Source organism: Syngnathus acus, chromosome 11 (assembly GCF_901709675.1).
Source record: "Syngnathus acus chromosome 11, fSynAcu1.2, whole genome shotgun sequence".
Taxonomy (NCBI): Eukaryota; Metazoa; Chordata; class Actinopteri; order Syngnathiformes; family Syngnathidae; genus Syngnathus; species Syngnathus acus.
In genome coordinates this window covers 8,552,363-8,564,348 of record NC_051096.1, presented here as the reverse complement: position 1 = coordinate 8,564,348, position 11,986 = coordinate 8,552,363, and the positions used below count along the sequence as shown (strand labels likewise).

The 11,986-nt window shown below is 48.5% G+C and overlaps 2 protein-coding genes across 8 annotated transcripts; one reads left to right on the top strand and one right to left on the bottom strand.

Moving 5' to 3' along the window:
* Positions 1 to 1,074: 1,074 nt before the first annotated feature.
* On the bottom strand, positions 1,075 to 4,181 carry si:ch211-152p11.4 (regulator of G-protein signaling 1). Its single transcript, XM_037263614.1, has 6 exons — positions 3,929 to 4,181; positions 3,000 to 3,522; positions 2,886 to 2,935; positions 2,599 to 2,732; positions 1,484 to 1,650; positions 1,075 to 1,422 (listed from the first exon to the last, which is right to left on the bottom strand). The coding sequence occupies exons 2-6, from the start codon at positions 3,477 to 3,479 to the stop codon at positions 1,252 to 1,254; spliced, it is 1,002 nt and encodes a 333-aa protein (XP_037119509.1). The 5' UTR covers positions 3,480 to 3,522; positions 3,929 to 4,181; the 3' UTR covers positions 1,075 to 1,251.
* Positions 4,182 to 4,470: 289 nt separating this feature from the next.
* On the top strand, positions 4,471 to 11,676 carry bag6l (BCL2 associated athanogene 6, like). 7 transcript variants are annotated; one of them, XM_037263594.1, is made up of 25 exons: positions 4,471 to 4,948; positions 5,043 to 5,160; positions 5,295 to 5,503; positions 5,608 to 5,667; positions 5,741 to 5,863; positions 5,966 to 6,147; positions 6,241 to 6,370; positions 6,543 to 6,746; positions 6,822 to 7,014; positions 7,080 to 7,127; positions 7,224 to 7,486; positions 7,817 to 7,886; positions 7,948 to 8,252; positions 8,430 to 8,643; positions 8,721 to 8,893; positions 8,973 to 9,026; positions 9,132 to 9,234; positions 9,311 to 9,435; positions 9,543 to 9,677; positions 9,841 to 9,866; positions 9,981 to 10,053; positions 10,196 to 10,351; positions 10,535 to 10,642; positions 10,806 to 10,952; positions 11,060 to 11,676. In XM_037263594.1, exons 1-25 carry the CDS (start codon positions 4,871 to 4,873, stop codon positions 11,156 to 11,158), a joined length of 3,396 nt encoding a protein of 1,131 aa, XP_037119489.1. In that variant the 5' UTR covers positions 4,471 to 4,870; the 3' UTR covers positions 11,159 to 11,676. The 7 variants fall into 7 exon arrangements, with proteins under 7 accessions (XP_037119489.1, XP_037119488.1, XP_037119487.1 ...); XM_037263593.1 differs by having other exon boundaries at positions 7,212 to 7,486; XM_037263592.1 differs by having other exon boundaries at positions 7,080 to 7,486; positions 7,948 to 8,103; positions 8,182 to 8,252.
* Positions 11,677 to 11,986: the final 310 nt, after the last annotated feature.

The following is an 11,986-nucleotide window of genomic DNA, read 5'->3' as shown; positions in this document are numbered from 1 at the left end:
TGACACATAAGTTGGAAAGGGAAAAGTATGGGCAAGTAGAATGTTCTCAAACTTACACTTGACTCTACTGAAAGAAAGGTAAGCGAGTTGTAAGACCTTTGCCACTCGGTTTGAAGCTGACGGGAGACAAACGCAGGCAGGCAGCCACGCAGGCAGGCAGGCAGCCACGCAGGCAGGCAGGCAGCCACGCAGGCAGGCAGGCAGCCACGCAGGCAGGCAGGCAGCCACGCAGGCAGGCAGGCAGCCAGGCAGGCAGGCAGCCACGCAGGCAGCCAGCCAGCCACGCAGGCAGGCAGCCAGCCAGCCAGCCACGCAGGCAGCCACGCAGGCAGGCAGCCACGCAGGCAGGCAGCCACGCAGGCAGACCCTGTGGCATTTTCCCATGCACTGTGACTCATTCTTGAGCACACGAAATGGCTCAGTGGCTAGCTTAAAGTATTTCAATGGATGCCGCTGAGCACAAGTGCATGATTTTGCAGCAACTCAAATAACAATGATGGCAAATGTATGATGCAATGCACCATGTGCAGCTATAACAACCAGACTTTCATTTCTAGTAGCTTCTCACCGAGCAGAGAAATAGTCTGGCTAAACCTGTTTTTTCTCTCCATTGGTAAAAGAAACTGGCTAAGTGAATGAGGAATGGCATACATTAGGCAGCGACGCGGAAGGAGTTTAATGATTAAAGAGCCGCACGCGCACTTTGACGGCTCATGGAAATGGGTGAGCGTTTCTTTTTCCAACCCAAGAAGAAAGAGCTGCACAAAACACTTCCGAATTCAGCACGTGTTCAAGACACACACGTTCATGTTTGTCAGAGCAAAAAGAGAAATATTTGCTATACACCGAGAATGTGGTTCACAAAGTTCGTGTTTTACAAAATCACCCTAAGCATTGGTATGAGCACTTTAATTCAGATTGTTCAAATGTCGAAAGAAAAATCACCTGTGGTGGATTTGTTCATCATGAACTACATTTCTTTACAAATATTATACGGTGTAATGGTATAACCCAATTCATATCAGGCAGTCTCTAGATTCTTGTAATATCCTCAAATTTCTCGGTCTTCTAAAAAAAAAAAAAATCGCTTTATTCTCAGAGCAGTCTTTTATCTCATTTATTATTCTTGTGTTTTTATTATGACATGATTATTCTTGCTCTAGTAGTCCTTTTGGTGCGGGAGTATCCGAGGCCATCCATCGCATTCTGCAATCAAAATGCCTCTGCTCGGCTCGGCCCGGCTCTGCTCTGCTAGTCGGCCTCCCGGAGTAAAGAGAGGTAGATGTTGGACTGGATGAAGCGGTGATAACAGTTTGTGTCCAGCAGCGAGTAGATGCGCTTCTGCGCGAGGGCCAGAGACGTGTGAGAAGGAGCCTGCAGCAGACGGATGGTCAGATCCCTGGTCTTGCTATCGATGTTCACCTGGACGGAGACAAAAGTAAGTACACGAGCAGCCAGAATGAGCAGAAAAGCAGGCCCGTACCTCCCGAGGCGAACCGGGTCGGATGTAAGTGTCGCAGATGTCCTTTGCCCTCCTTTGCAAGCTGAAGTTGTGGGACGATTGTTTGTACTGCTCGCAGGCCAGATAGAACTGCAGATTTTCCTCACTGAACTCGGCACGTAGGAATGCCCCGAACACCGAAAGGCCGGCTGAGAGAAGGAGGAAGATGAGAGTAAGTGTCAATTGCAACAAGAACAGTGTCGATGCCACTCTCCCGTCCGTCTCCACTTTTGACGAGGACGGAGCATGACGGGCCACCTGGCATGACGCACTTGTGGGCTGATAGTGTGCGAGTTCCAACTCCCACTTTGCATTGATATGAAGTCACAAGGGCCTGAAGTGATGCCTACTTGGAAGTTGGATTTGTGATAGGAATAGGTCGTCAAGAGGTTTGGAAATCTCACATCTTGCACCACCAGCACCACCACCTTCCAGCTCAAGTTCCAACAGGAAAGGCTTTGGGACAGACGAAAGCAATTCCTAACAGCGGAGGTGCTTACTATCAAGTCTATTCAGAGAAGCAAGCAGCAGGCTGGCTCAGGAAGTCCTGCAGCTCTTCTGGCTTTACTGCACAGCACTCAGTGACTGACGTCATTAAACGCCAACATCACTTACCAGAATCTCAAATGATATACGCTCTTGTCCACTTCAGTCTGTTAACGTTGATCACCGTTTTAAACCATCATGCCCCTTTGATGTCATCAAGATCACCCAAATATCAGACCAATCTCTCAGTAGGTTACATTGTGCCGCTAACGACAGCTGACTGTTGATCAAAGACTAGATGAACGACTTTATTTCGCGACGTCAGATGTTAACAAGCAACACTTTCACTCTTGAGCTTTCACTCGATTACAGGTTTGGCGTGACTGTGAATCACTAGCCCGTTTTAGTAGTCACGCTAACAAAACCTGTCCTCGGAACATAGGACCTTTGAAAACGTGACGTTTTTCAAAGGCTCACCGAGGCCAGGTGTGTTTATGAGAGGATCTCACAAGGATACAGGAAATAATTGAGGTGGATACGCATTCCAGAGAGAGGAAAAATCAATCAAGGAAATGAGGGGCTAGCTCTTAAGCAGATGAGTATGTACTCACTGGGACTGGCCAGCAGGTAGTCCAGGGACTCGCCCCATTTTTCGAGTTCTTCTCGACTTAATGCGTGCCTCCTGTTGTGGCCCACCTGGCTCCACTGACGCATGAAGAGCAGGCGCGACCTCCTCTCTTTGGCGCTGTGGACGCAAAAGAGACGAGCCGGAATGTTTTGGTTGGTTTCAAAAAGGGTTTCACCCCCCGGTAATTATAGTTGGGCTTTTGTTTTTTTTTGAAGCCCAAGCGTCCAGCCCAAATCTGAAGTCACAAGATATCCATCGTATCGTTCGTACCTGTCTTTGGGTTCTGTGTTTGAAAGGTTGGAGTTTGAGGAATGGGGACTCTGAAATACATCACATCATTAACATGGGAGTACTTCACGATGCAAGTCTAAATTTGGGAGCTACCTGGCCAAACAGATTCTTCAGGTGCAGTTTAGCTGCTGAAAGTTTGGCCTTATGCTGGTGCCGATGCTGAGATTTAGGCGAAAATGGATGGGAGAAAAGTGACGCGGATGGAGAAGGTAGCTCATCTCTTTCGACACTCTCCGTGCTTCCCTTTGCAGCCGGGGCCAGTTGGCCGTCACTGTAGGCCCGATAGCCTTCGCCGAAGCCACAAACGTCCAGGTGGCTCTTGCTCTTTTTGTCCAGCTCTCTCAGGTCCTCCACACTGACACTGACCTCCTTAACGAGTTCTCTCTTGGTACTTGGCTCCTGAACGATCGGACGCTGCTCTCCACCTATCTCGACTTCAGCGACATCAAGTGAGTATGTGCCAGATTCTCGGCGCTTGTCCTTTTCTGCTCTCTTTAGTTCCGTCTTCCTCCATGGGAAGGAATCAAGATCCAGGAGGGATCCCTCGGAGCTGAATCTCCGCAGACTGGCCATGAGAGATGGTAGGTAGGTAGTAAGGGGCAGGGAATGGAAGGAGCTGCAGCAGAAGGAGGAGAGAAAGAAAATAGGTTAAGGTGCGCAGGCTGTTGAATGAATGATTGTTGGCGTTTGGGGAAGTGTTCAAATGGAATAATGAGTCATAGAAAGAGTTGCACAAACAAGTGAAGCCAGAGTCGGAATTGTTCACGTCGTGGTCATTTGGCCGTATATCAACTTTGTAACAGAGATGAACCGCATCAGAAATGACTAACATGATTCAAGCATTCATGGCACTGATTTGAGCAGAATGCTTTATCGTCACACCTTGGCTTTACTTGAAGCTAAAGTGGAGGGTAGGGTAGGGTAGGGTAGGGTGCCAAACAAATAGTAAATCGTCGATTTTTGCCACAGACATTTAACTAACATGCGTTCATATCATAAATGAAAGAATGAAACTTGATTACCTCTCTTTCCAGGTGTTTTAGGCTATTTCCATTGCCGATCCCGTGGGTGGCGCTTGCAGCAATAAAAGGCTCAGAGTCCGCAAAATATGACTTCAACCAGCGTCGACACTCTTGCTACTCCGTCGCATTTGGACTTCCCTCCTTCAAAAGATAGCCAACAAGACATGAGGGGGAAATTCCGCAAAGTATTTCCAGTGACACTTGAGGCACTGGCCTCCTCCCCATGACTCGCCACACCTTGACGTGTGTCTGAACTTGTCGGAGAGGACACGCACGCACACACACACGCGCACACACACACACACTCGTCCTCGAGCGAGTCATAAACGGTCAAGAAAAGAAATAGATCATGCTTAAACTTGTCATAGGTGATCGCACCATGGTCGAAATATTGAAAATCCATTGCATATTTAATTTGTAAACAACTCGCTTATTTCCTATATCGTAACTGGAACATGACTTTCTTTTTTTCTTTTTTTTCCTTTTGAATCCATACAACGTCAAACAATTGGCTACGTTGACGAAAAGACGCTCAGGCATGCGAAAGACGCCTCCTATGACGTCTTTTGGGTCCTTTGACGTCACCGTGTATTATTTTGGGAACTGGCTGCTACTTACCTCTTGAACCAAACTGCGTGTGCTAATTATCTTACATGTCACTTTTGAAACCAAACGCAGTTGACTGGTTTATAATTCAAATGCTGCATTACTTTAGTCTTCAGCTAAAATAACCGGTCGAACGTGTCTTCGTTATTTTGCTCATTCCTGGTAGCTAGGAATGTTAGCGTGCTCGCTCCGAGGCTAATAACAATAAGAAGGCTTGTCACTTTGATTTATGTCTGATTCTGTGCATATGAAATATACTGGCGTTGCTTTGCCAACGTCCTTAATGGTCAGTAGTATACATTATTAGCTCTTACTTGTGGATAACAACATTGTAATATGGCGGATTCGAGTCTAACTGATGTCACCGTGAAGACTCTGGATTCACAGAGCAGGAGCTATCAAGTCGGGGGCGAGGTAATGCTGGTGCCATCATGAATGAGTTCGTCCGTCCGTCCGCCCGCCCATGCCACATTTGCTTGACCGTTCTGTTCTCTCCGTTGTCCATGAGTTGACTGTGAGGCAGTTCAAGGAGCACATAGCGTCATCAGTGGAGATCCCAGTGGACAAGCAGCGGCTCATCTACCAAGGCAGAGTGCTACAAGATGACAAAACGCTGACTACGTACAGTAAGTAAGGCAAACAACACGGGTGTTAATTGGAGCTGAATGTGTCGGACAACGAGAAGCGAAACTTTTTGCGTCGCTTCACGCAATGTCATGAAAGTCCCGCCGCCTCGTTTACCTCAATGGTTCTCCTTCAGATGTACACGGAAAGGTGATTCATTTGGTGGAGCGTGCCCCACCTCAAAGCACCGGGACTGGCTCAGGGGGTGCAGAGGTATCCAATGAAGGGACAGCAGAGGACAGCAGCGGTCATATTGCCGCCTCCCCACCTCAAGATCGCAACGGTTACGTGATGCTCGGGACTTTCAACCTCCCTGTCAACTTTTTGGAACCCCAAGCCGTACAGGTGCTAATCTGCTCATAGTCATCTGCTAAATCAACACTGGCCCATATCATGTTAGGGAACATGACATTTGCCTTCGATACTTGAAATTTCTTTTCTCTGTTCAGCAGATGATGCCTGGATTAGGTGAGTCTGGAAGAAATGCCCGGGTCAGCACCAGCACAGGGGTAAAGGGTCATCATTCTCACCAATCTTTTTCAACATTCATCCTCAAAAGCTGATAGGTGTTTGCATGTGTAGAGCAATGGCTCGCTGAACGTGCAGATTAATTTGGACCAGTCGGTGCAGAGCGAAGCTCGGATGAGGGTGCAACTGGCTGAGAACCTGCTTCGGAGTGCTCACGCTCTGATCCAAAGGCTGGAGGTCATTTTGCAATATCACCCCCTCAAAAAAAAAAAACGAGTCGCCGTGGTGAATGTTATGATTTGTGCAATATGTGGGTGAATTGACGTGTTTGTTTTGCAGGGTGTTTCCGGTTCGCAGGCAGAATCAGAGTTGCCTCACACCTCTTCATCCTCAACAGCATCGTCAACCTCGGGCAGAATCGCTGAAGAATCACTACCCATGGAAACCAATGCTCCCCCTGCTGCAGCAGCAGCAGCATCCACCTCAACACAGACTGAAGGGGCACCCAACACACCACCCAAGTAAGTAGTGTCACTCACAAAGTAGGCAGGATAAGCCATGAAAGCGTCTCATGGACTATTCCAAACAAAGAAGGATTTTCTGTTTGTTGACAGTCACCTGAGGCCAGCAGAGTTTGTTGCCATTCTGTCTGAGGTGCGGAGGGTGGAGGAGAGGTTACGTCCTTTCATAGAGAGGACCCACTCCATCCTCGGGGCGGCCACGTCGGCAGACTACAACAACAATGTAAGGACCGAGAAAGGGCATGCTCATCGCAGACTAACGAGGAAAATGTTTCGTGTTCTTCTTCACGTGATCAATTGATAACACAAAAGGAAAAGATGATCATCAGTATCAAAGGTGTTCATGTCAGAAGTGCCCAAAGCATTTGAGGAATGCAATATGATCCGAATCTAAGACACAGGAACGAGATGAGGATCAACGCGTTCTCAACATGGCTGGAGATGCGCTACGTCTTCTGGGCAATGCTTTGATTGTGCTGGGTGACCTTCGCTGCAACCTGGCGAGCCCTCCTCCACGTCACCTGTATGTGCTCCGGCCCGTGACTCAGCATAGCCATCCTGTCCTAGTCCGGTCCGGTCTGCCGCACGTGCCCATTCCGGTGAGTCGACATGTTGTCGCTCACGGTGGAAATTGTTATCGAGGCCGACAGAATCATTTTGTGGCATTTCCTAAGGTAAACGTGGGCACGGCAAACGGAGGACCTGCTGGAGAAAACCTTGGCCGGCCATCTCGATCCGATCACCTCCCTTCCGCGCAGGCTCCGCCGCCTCCTCCTCGTGCCAACGAGACCACGGAAGGAGCCCGGGTGATCAGGATCACCCACCAGACTATGGAGCCTGTCGTCATGATGCATATGAACATTGATGGTATTTCTTTACAATGAAGACACATTTTGCTTGTTGAGGCATTTGAAATATTCTGCTATTGACAGGTGATACAAGTTCTGGACCGCCAAATGCCACAGGTTCAGTGCAACCAGGTGAGTGCGTCTTTGGAGTAACGTTGATACTCGCTATGCTAAAACTAAACTTTCCATCCATCCATCCATCTATGAACTTGCCAGGATTGCCCCCAGAGTTCATGCAAGCCATCGTCCAGCAGATCTCCCACCAAGCAGCTACCGTGGCGGCGGCGGCGGCTTCAGCCAATCAAGCGACACACACGACGGGCTCCGCAGTCGGTCATGAAGGGATGGCTTCTTCGGCGCCGCCCGCTCAGGCCAGAGTGATCTTCACCAGACCACCGTTCTCCCCCCATATCTCACATCCTACGGGAACGAGAGGGACCTCCATCAACCTCCGTGCTGCAATGCCTGTAGCAGGCCAACAAGCAGGACAGGTGAATTCATGCAAACCTCACCAAAGCATTCACAGAGTACATTTTGGTTTGGTGCCAATCACAAGAATGCAACGTTTACAACGCCATTTCAGAGTTCAACTTTTACAACACCCTTGATCTGTTTCACTTCTCTGTTCGAAAAATACAAAAAGAAGAAGTGAGGAATGTAGACTTATGACATCAGTGAATGTGAGAAGTGCTGGATATTTTGGGGCAAAACATTCCCACATTGTAGAAGGAAATGAAAGTAAAGGGAGAAAACAAACAGATGAAATCAAATATGATGTAGAAATTGTGCCAACATCTCCTTTCTTTTTCTTTTATGAAAAGGGCACACCTGTAGTTGGCTCCTCCCTCGCCCAGATGATCAGCAACCTGGTGGGACAGCTTCTCGTGCAAGGTAAAGATGCATTTTATTGAGGACAAAAAAGAAATCTTTGCTTTCAAATGTTCTCTCTCAGGCGATACGACAAGTTATTCATCTTCAGCCAGCTCCCAGTCATCCGAATCCTCCGCATCTCCTATTGGTCCCTCTGTCAACACTACTGGCCAGGCGCCGCCACCGCCATCGGCACCGGCACCACCGCCATCGGGAGTATCTGTGGATCAACCACTAGGTGGCAGTGCTGGGGCAAACCTGGCCCAACTCCTGGGCTCTATGCTGCCTGGAAGTGGAAGTTCTGCTTCTGGTTCTGGTTCTGGAGTGGCACCCTCCATCACTGTCACTCTGCCTGGCTTATTTCAGAACATGTCAGACTTTGTGCCGGTTTGTTGAAACAGCTTTACATTTTGCTCATCTTTTCTGCATTTATGAAGCAAGTTCTTAATTAGCTCAGAAGGCATTCTAATCAAATGAGGAATATTAAAAAGGTGGCCACGAAGTACTTTTTGCCCTTTTTTTTTTCCCACTAACCGTGATTTGTGTCGCTTGTGTATTTTGTAGCCGGCTGCCGGCGACACGACGGAAGAGTCCGCCTCGCAGACAGGCGGCTCTCTGAGCCCGGAGCTTTTCACCGGCATCGTGCAAGGAGGGCTGTCGACGATGACCGGCTCGCTCGGGGCGGCGCAGCATGGCAACGGAGAGAGCATCGCACAGTTTATTCAGAGTCTTTCTCAGAGCAGCAATCTCTTCACACCTGGATCGGGAGGGGCCGTGGGTACGTGTGAACGAAGGGAGAAAAGAATAAACCGGGATTATCCGTCGCTCCCTATTTGAAATGGTTGTCGTTGGCAGGCTTCTTTGGCGACCTGTTGTCTCTGGTGTGTCAGAGCTCTTCCATGATGGACGTGGTGCTGTTGCTTCACGGAAACGCTCAGCCTCTGAGCCGCATCCGTCCCCAGCTGACTGAATTCTTCAGCCATCACTACCTGCGCGGCGGCCAAGAGCCCACTGACGCCAACGTGGCTGTAAGTGCTGTCGTGACGGTGCCGCCCGTCGTCATCAATAATCACGTATTGTTGTTGTTGTTGCTTGCTGTGAATGAAGAGAGCAGCTGATGACCTCATCAATGGTCTGGAGGAGTACATTGCGGAGAGCTTTGTAAGGACATCCATCCTCGAACGCAAACGATGCCCTTTCACGTAGTTCATGTATTGAGCGTGGAGTGAGAAGTAAGTGACAGTTGGCCACATGATTGTTCCCTAGTCAAATGTGGCGGTACGCGATGGAGTGGACATCGTTCAGAGCAACCTAGCTTTCCTCAGGCAACAGCTCACAGGGATAGCCTCACATGTGCTGCGCTGCAATGGTAAGTCACTTCAAGTGTAAGACTTTGTGTGTGTGTGTGTGTGTGACTCCTTAGTTTGCTCTTGTTTTTGCTTCAGATGCCACCTTTGGCCCCTCTCTGCTGTTGCTGTGCACCCAAGGTCTGTTTGAGTGTCTTGCCCTCAACTTGTATTGTCTGGGAGGAGAGCAGAGAGCTCTGACCGCTGTCATCAACCGCCGCATTGTTAGTACACCACACAATCTATGAATGTATATTTCAATGAGAAGCCTTTTTGTTTGGACTACAAAAGAGTCAAGGAACTCAATTCTCCTTGCTCTGTGTGTTTGCAGAGGAGAATGTTCTCAGAAGGGAATCCCAGTTTGTTGAACTGTTTGACCAGTATGATGTCTATGAGGTTGACTCCTATTCTGGAGCACAACCCAGTTACCCGGGATCACATTCGGCGCTACGTCATACTCGTATCGGTAAGCGCAAAGCACCGACTGAGCGTCTTTTGTGTTGTAAACATGACGGATGCCTTTACTGAAATGCTCGCCGTGTAGTGTTACACCACTGCAAATATATTCAACGCAGCAGCATCGTCCGTATTTGCTTTCACAACATTGATCAACGTTGATGCCTTTTCAGGAAGACCAGAGGGCAGCAGCAGCAGCATCATCAGCATCATCAGCATCATCAGCAGCATCAGCAGCATCAGCAGCAGCAGCTTCAGCAGCAGCAGCAGCATCAGCAGCAGCATCAGCAGCAGCAGCAGAATCAGCAGCAGTAGAATCAGCAGCAGCAGCAGCAGCAGCAAAAGCAGACACTGGACAACAGCCAGCTGAGAGTCAGAATGTAGAGGTGAAATAGAAAGTTTCTCTTGAAGCAATTGAGTTGAGTAGCCATTGCATATATCCTATCTCTTCCTAAATGAATTTCCATGGAGTGAGTGAGTCAGTCGTCATGGAAAGCTGAGGACACTCACTTCCGATCTGTGTTCTAGATGGAGGAGACTTTCTCTCCAGCAACCACAGCAGAGGAGGCCAAGGCATGGTCCGGTGACGGCCGAGAGAACCCGCCCCCGGGATCTGCCGTGACCCCGCCCGGACGGCCGGAGCTGACCCGGGAGGTGGAGCCGTGGGCAGCGTCTCTTCCACCGGTAAGTATGAATGTACTAAGTCCAAGAAAGTGAATGATTTTGATTGATTGATCCAAACCAGAAATGACTTTCCGAAAACAATGTTTAGCGTGCTTATGTTGCGGAGGGACTAGACAGACGTACAGTACATCGTCTCCTCAAAAGGCCAATTCCAATTTGAACCTGGGCAAATGTTTTCCACAGGAATGGGTTCCAATCATCAGGCACGATCTGCATTCTCAAAGGAAGCTCCGAGCACAGCCGCCGCTGTCTGACGCCTACCTACACGGGATGCCCGCTAAGAGGAGAAAGGTCCATCTTCAAAGCGCCTTGATATTTTCCGACTGTAATTGTGGAGTGGGCCGGGAAAGTCCCTGCTCTGCTCACCGGATGGTTGTTCTTGTAAATGTCCCCAACTGTTTACGGAACAGTGGAGAGGAACGGTACGTGATGGCAGCGCGCTTTCCCTCCTCAGATGACGCAGGGCCAAGGACCCCGCCTCTCCTTGTCAGACGCCGTCAGTCGAGCCGCTCGCTCTGCTGGAGCCCTGCCGGTTACTGCCGCAAACAGCCTCCAGGGAGAGCTGGAGCGTCCCGATTTGCAGGATGCCTATGCCACACAGGCAAGGGGATGGATGAGCTATCGAAAGATTCTTAATACTCGTGCTTGATTTTGCTTCCCCCACTTATGGATACATGTAAAAAGAAGCTTTGTGTCTTTGCTTCCAAGGTCAAGAAGGACATCAAAGCGCGAGTGCTCGGAGATCCCGACTACAACGCTCAAAAGTTCCCCAACACGCATCGAGCTTTCTCCTCAGATGACTCTTAATCTGCAGAAGATGCATAGCAGAATGTGAACACGAGTCAAGTGTGTGTGTGTGTGTGTTCCTGTGCTCAAATATTTGTGTGACGGATGCTTTCATTTGACAGAGTCATTCTCATTTTGGGAGTATTCGAAAAAGATTCAATACCAGTGAGCATTTGGAAAGTGGAACGTGTTGAGAAAATGAAATACAAAATGTTTTCTTCGAACATATAAAACATGGTACAGTACAAACGTGTTACGTTAGCTTTTAAATTGCTGTCAAGTTGAACTTCATGTTATAACCCACCTCATGTCGTAGAGATCATTACATCAGATGAAAAATGCTTTAACTCATTTGTATTTTACTCTTTTACATGATGATTTTTTCAGTCATTCGTATTTTACTATTTTATAGTGAGCTTTAATCATGTTCCATAGCAGTATTAGATCAGCTTCCCGATGCAGTGAAGGGGATATTACGTCAATATTTGGATCACGCAACAAGCGGATGGATGGAAATAAAGTCTCTTATTTCAAATGTCTTTTATTTCTTCATTCTTTATGTATTTATTTATTTCCGACATCACGTAAAACGGTATCATGGTCAAAGGTCACAGGTAGCAATCAAGCTCTAGTCCCCGGGGCCGCGTTCCAATATGTTTTCCAAGTGACCCTCGTTAAGCGCACCTGCGTGAAAAGTTTTAGCTCCTGCAGCGCGTGAAAGGAGCTAAAACTTTTCCCGCAGGTGCGCTTAACGAGGGTCACTTGGAAAACATGTTGGAACGCGGCCCCGGGGACTAGAGCTTGACACCTGTGACCTTTGACCGTGATATTGCCCTAATAAAGTGGCCT

What these genes read in the sequence shown, in the direction of transcription:
- si:ch211-152p11.4 (XM_037263614.1), bottom strand. Translation starts at nt 3,479, where the DNA reads ATGGCCAGTCTGCGGAGATTCAGCTCCGAGGGATCCCTCCTGGATCTT. An exon ending in CTACCTGCTGGCCAGTCCCA is followed by an intron (nt 1,651 to 2,598) that starts GTGAGTACATAC and finishes TCCTTCTCTCAG; the next exon opens with CCGGCCTTTCGGTGTTCGGG. An exon ending in GACCCGGTTCGCCTCGGGAG is followed by an intron (nt 1,423 to 1,483) that starts GTACGGGCCTGC and finishes GTCTCCGTCCAG; the next exon opens with GTGAACATCGATAGCAAGAC.
- bag6l (XM_037263589.1), top strand. Translation starts at nt 4,871, where the DNA reads ATGGCGGATTCGAGTCTAACTGATGTCACCGTGAAGACTCTGGATTCA. An exon ending in CGGCAGACTACAACAACAAT is followed by an intron (nt 6,371 to 6,542) that starts GTAAGGACCGAG and finishes TCCGAATCTAAG; the next exon opens with ACACAGGAACGAGATGAGGA. An exon ending in CTGTCATCAACCGCCGCATT is followed by an intron (nt 9,436 to 9,542) that starts GTTAGTACACCA and finishes GTGTGTTTGCAG; the next exon opens with AGGAGAATGTTCTCAGAAGG.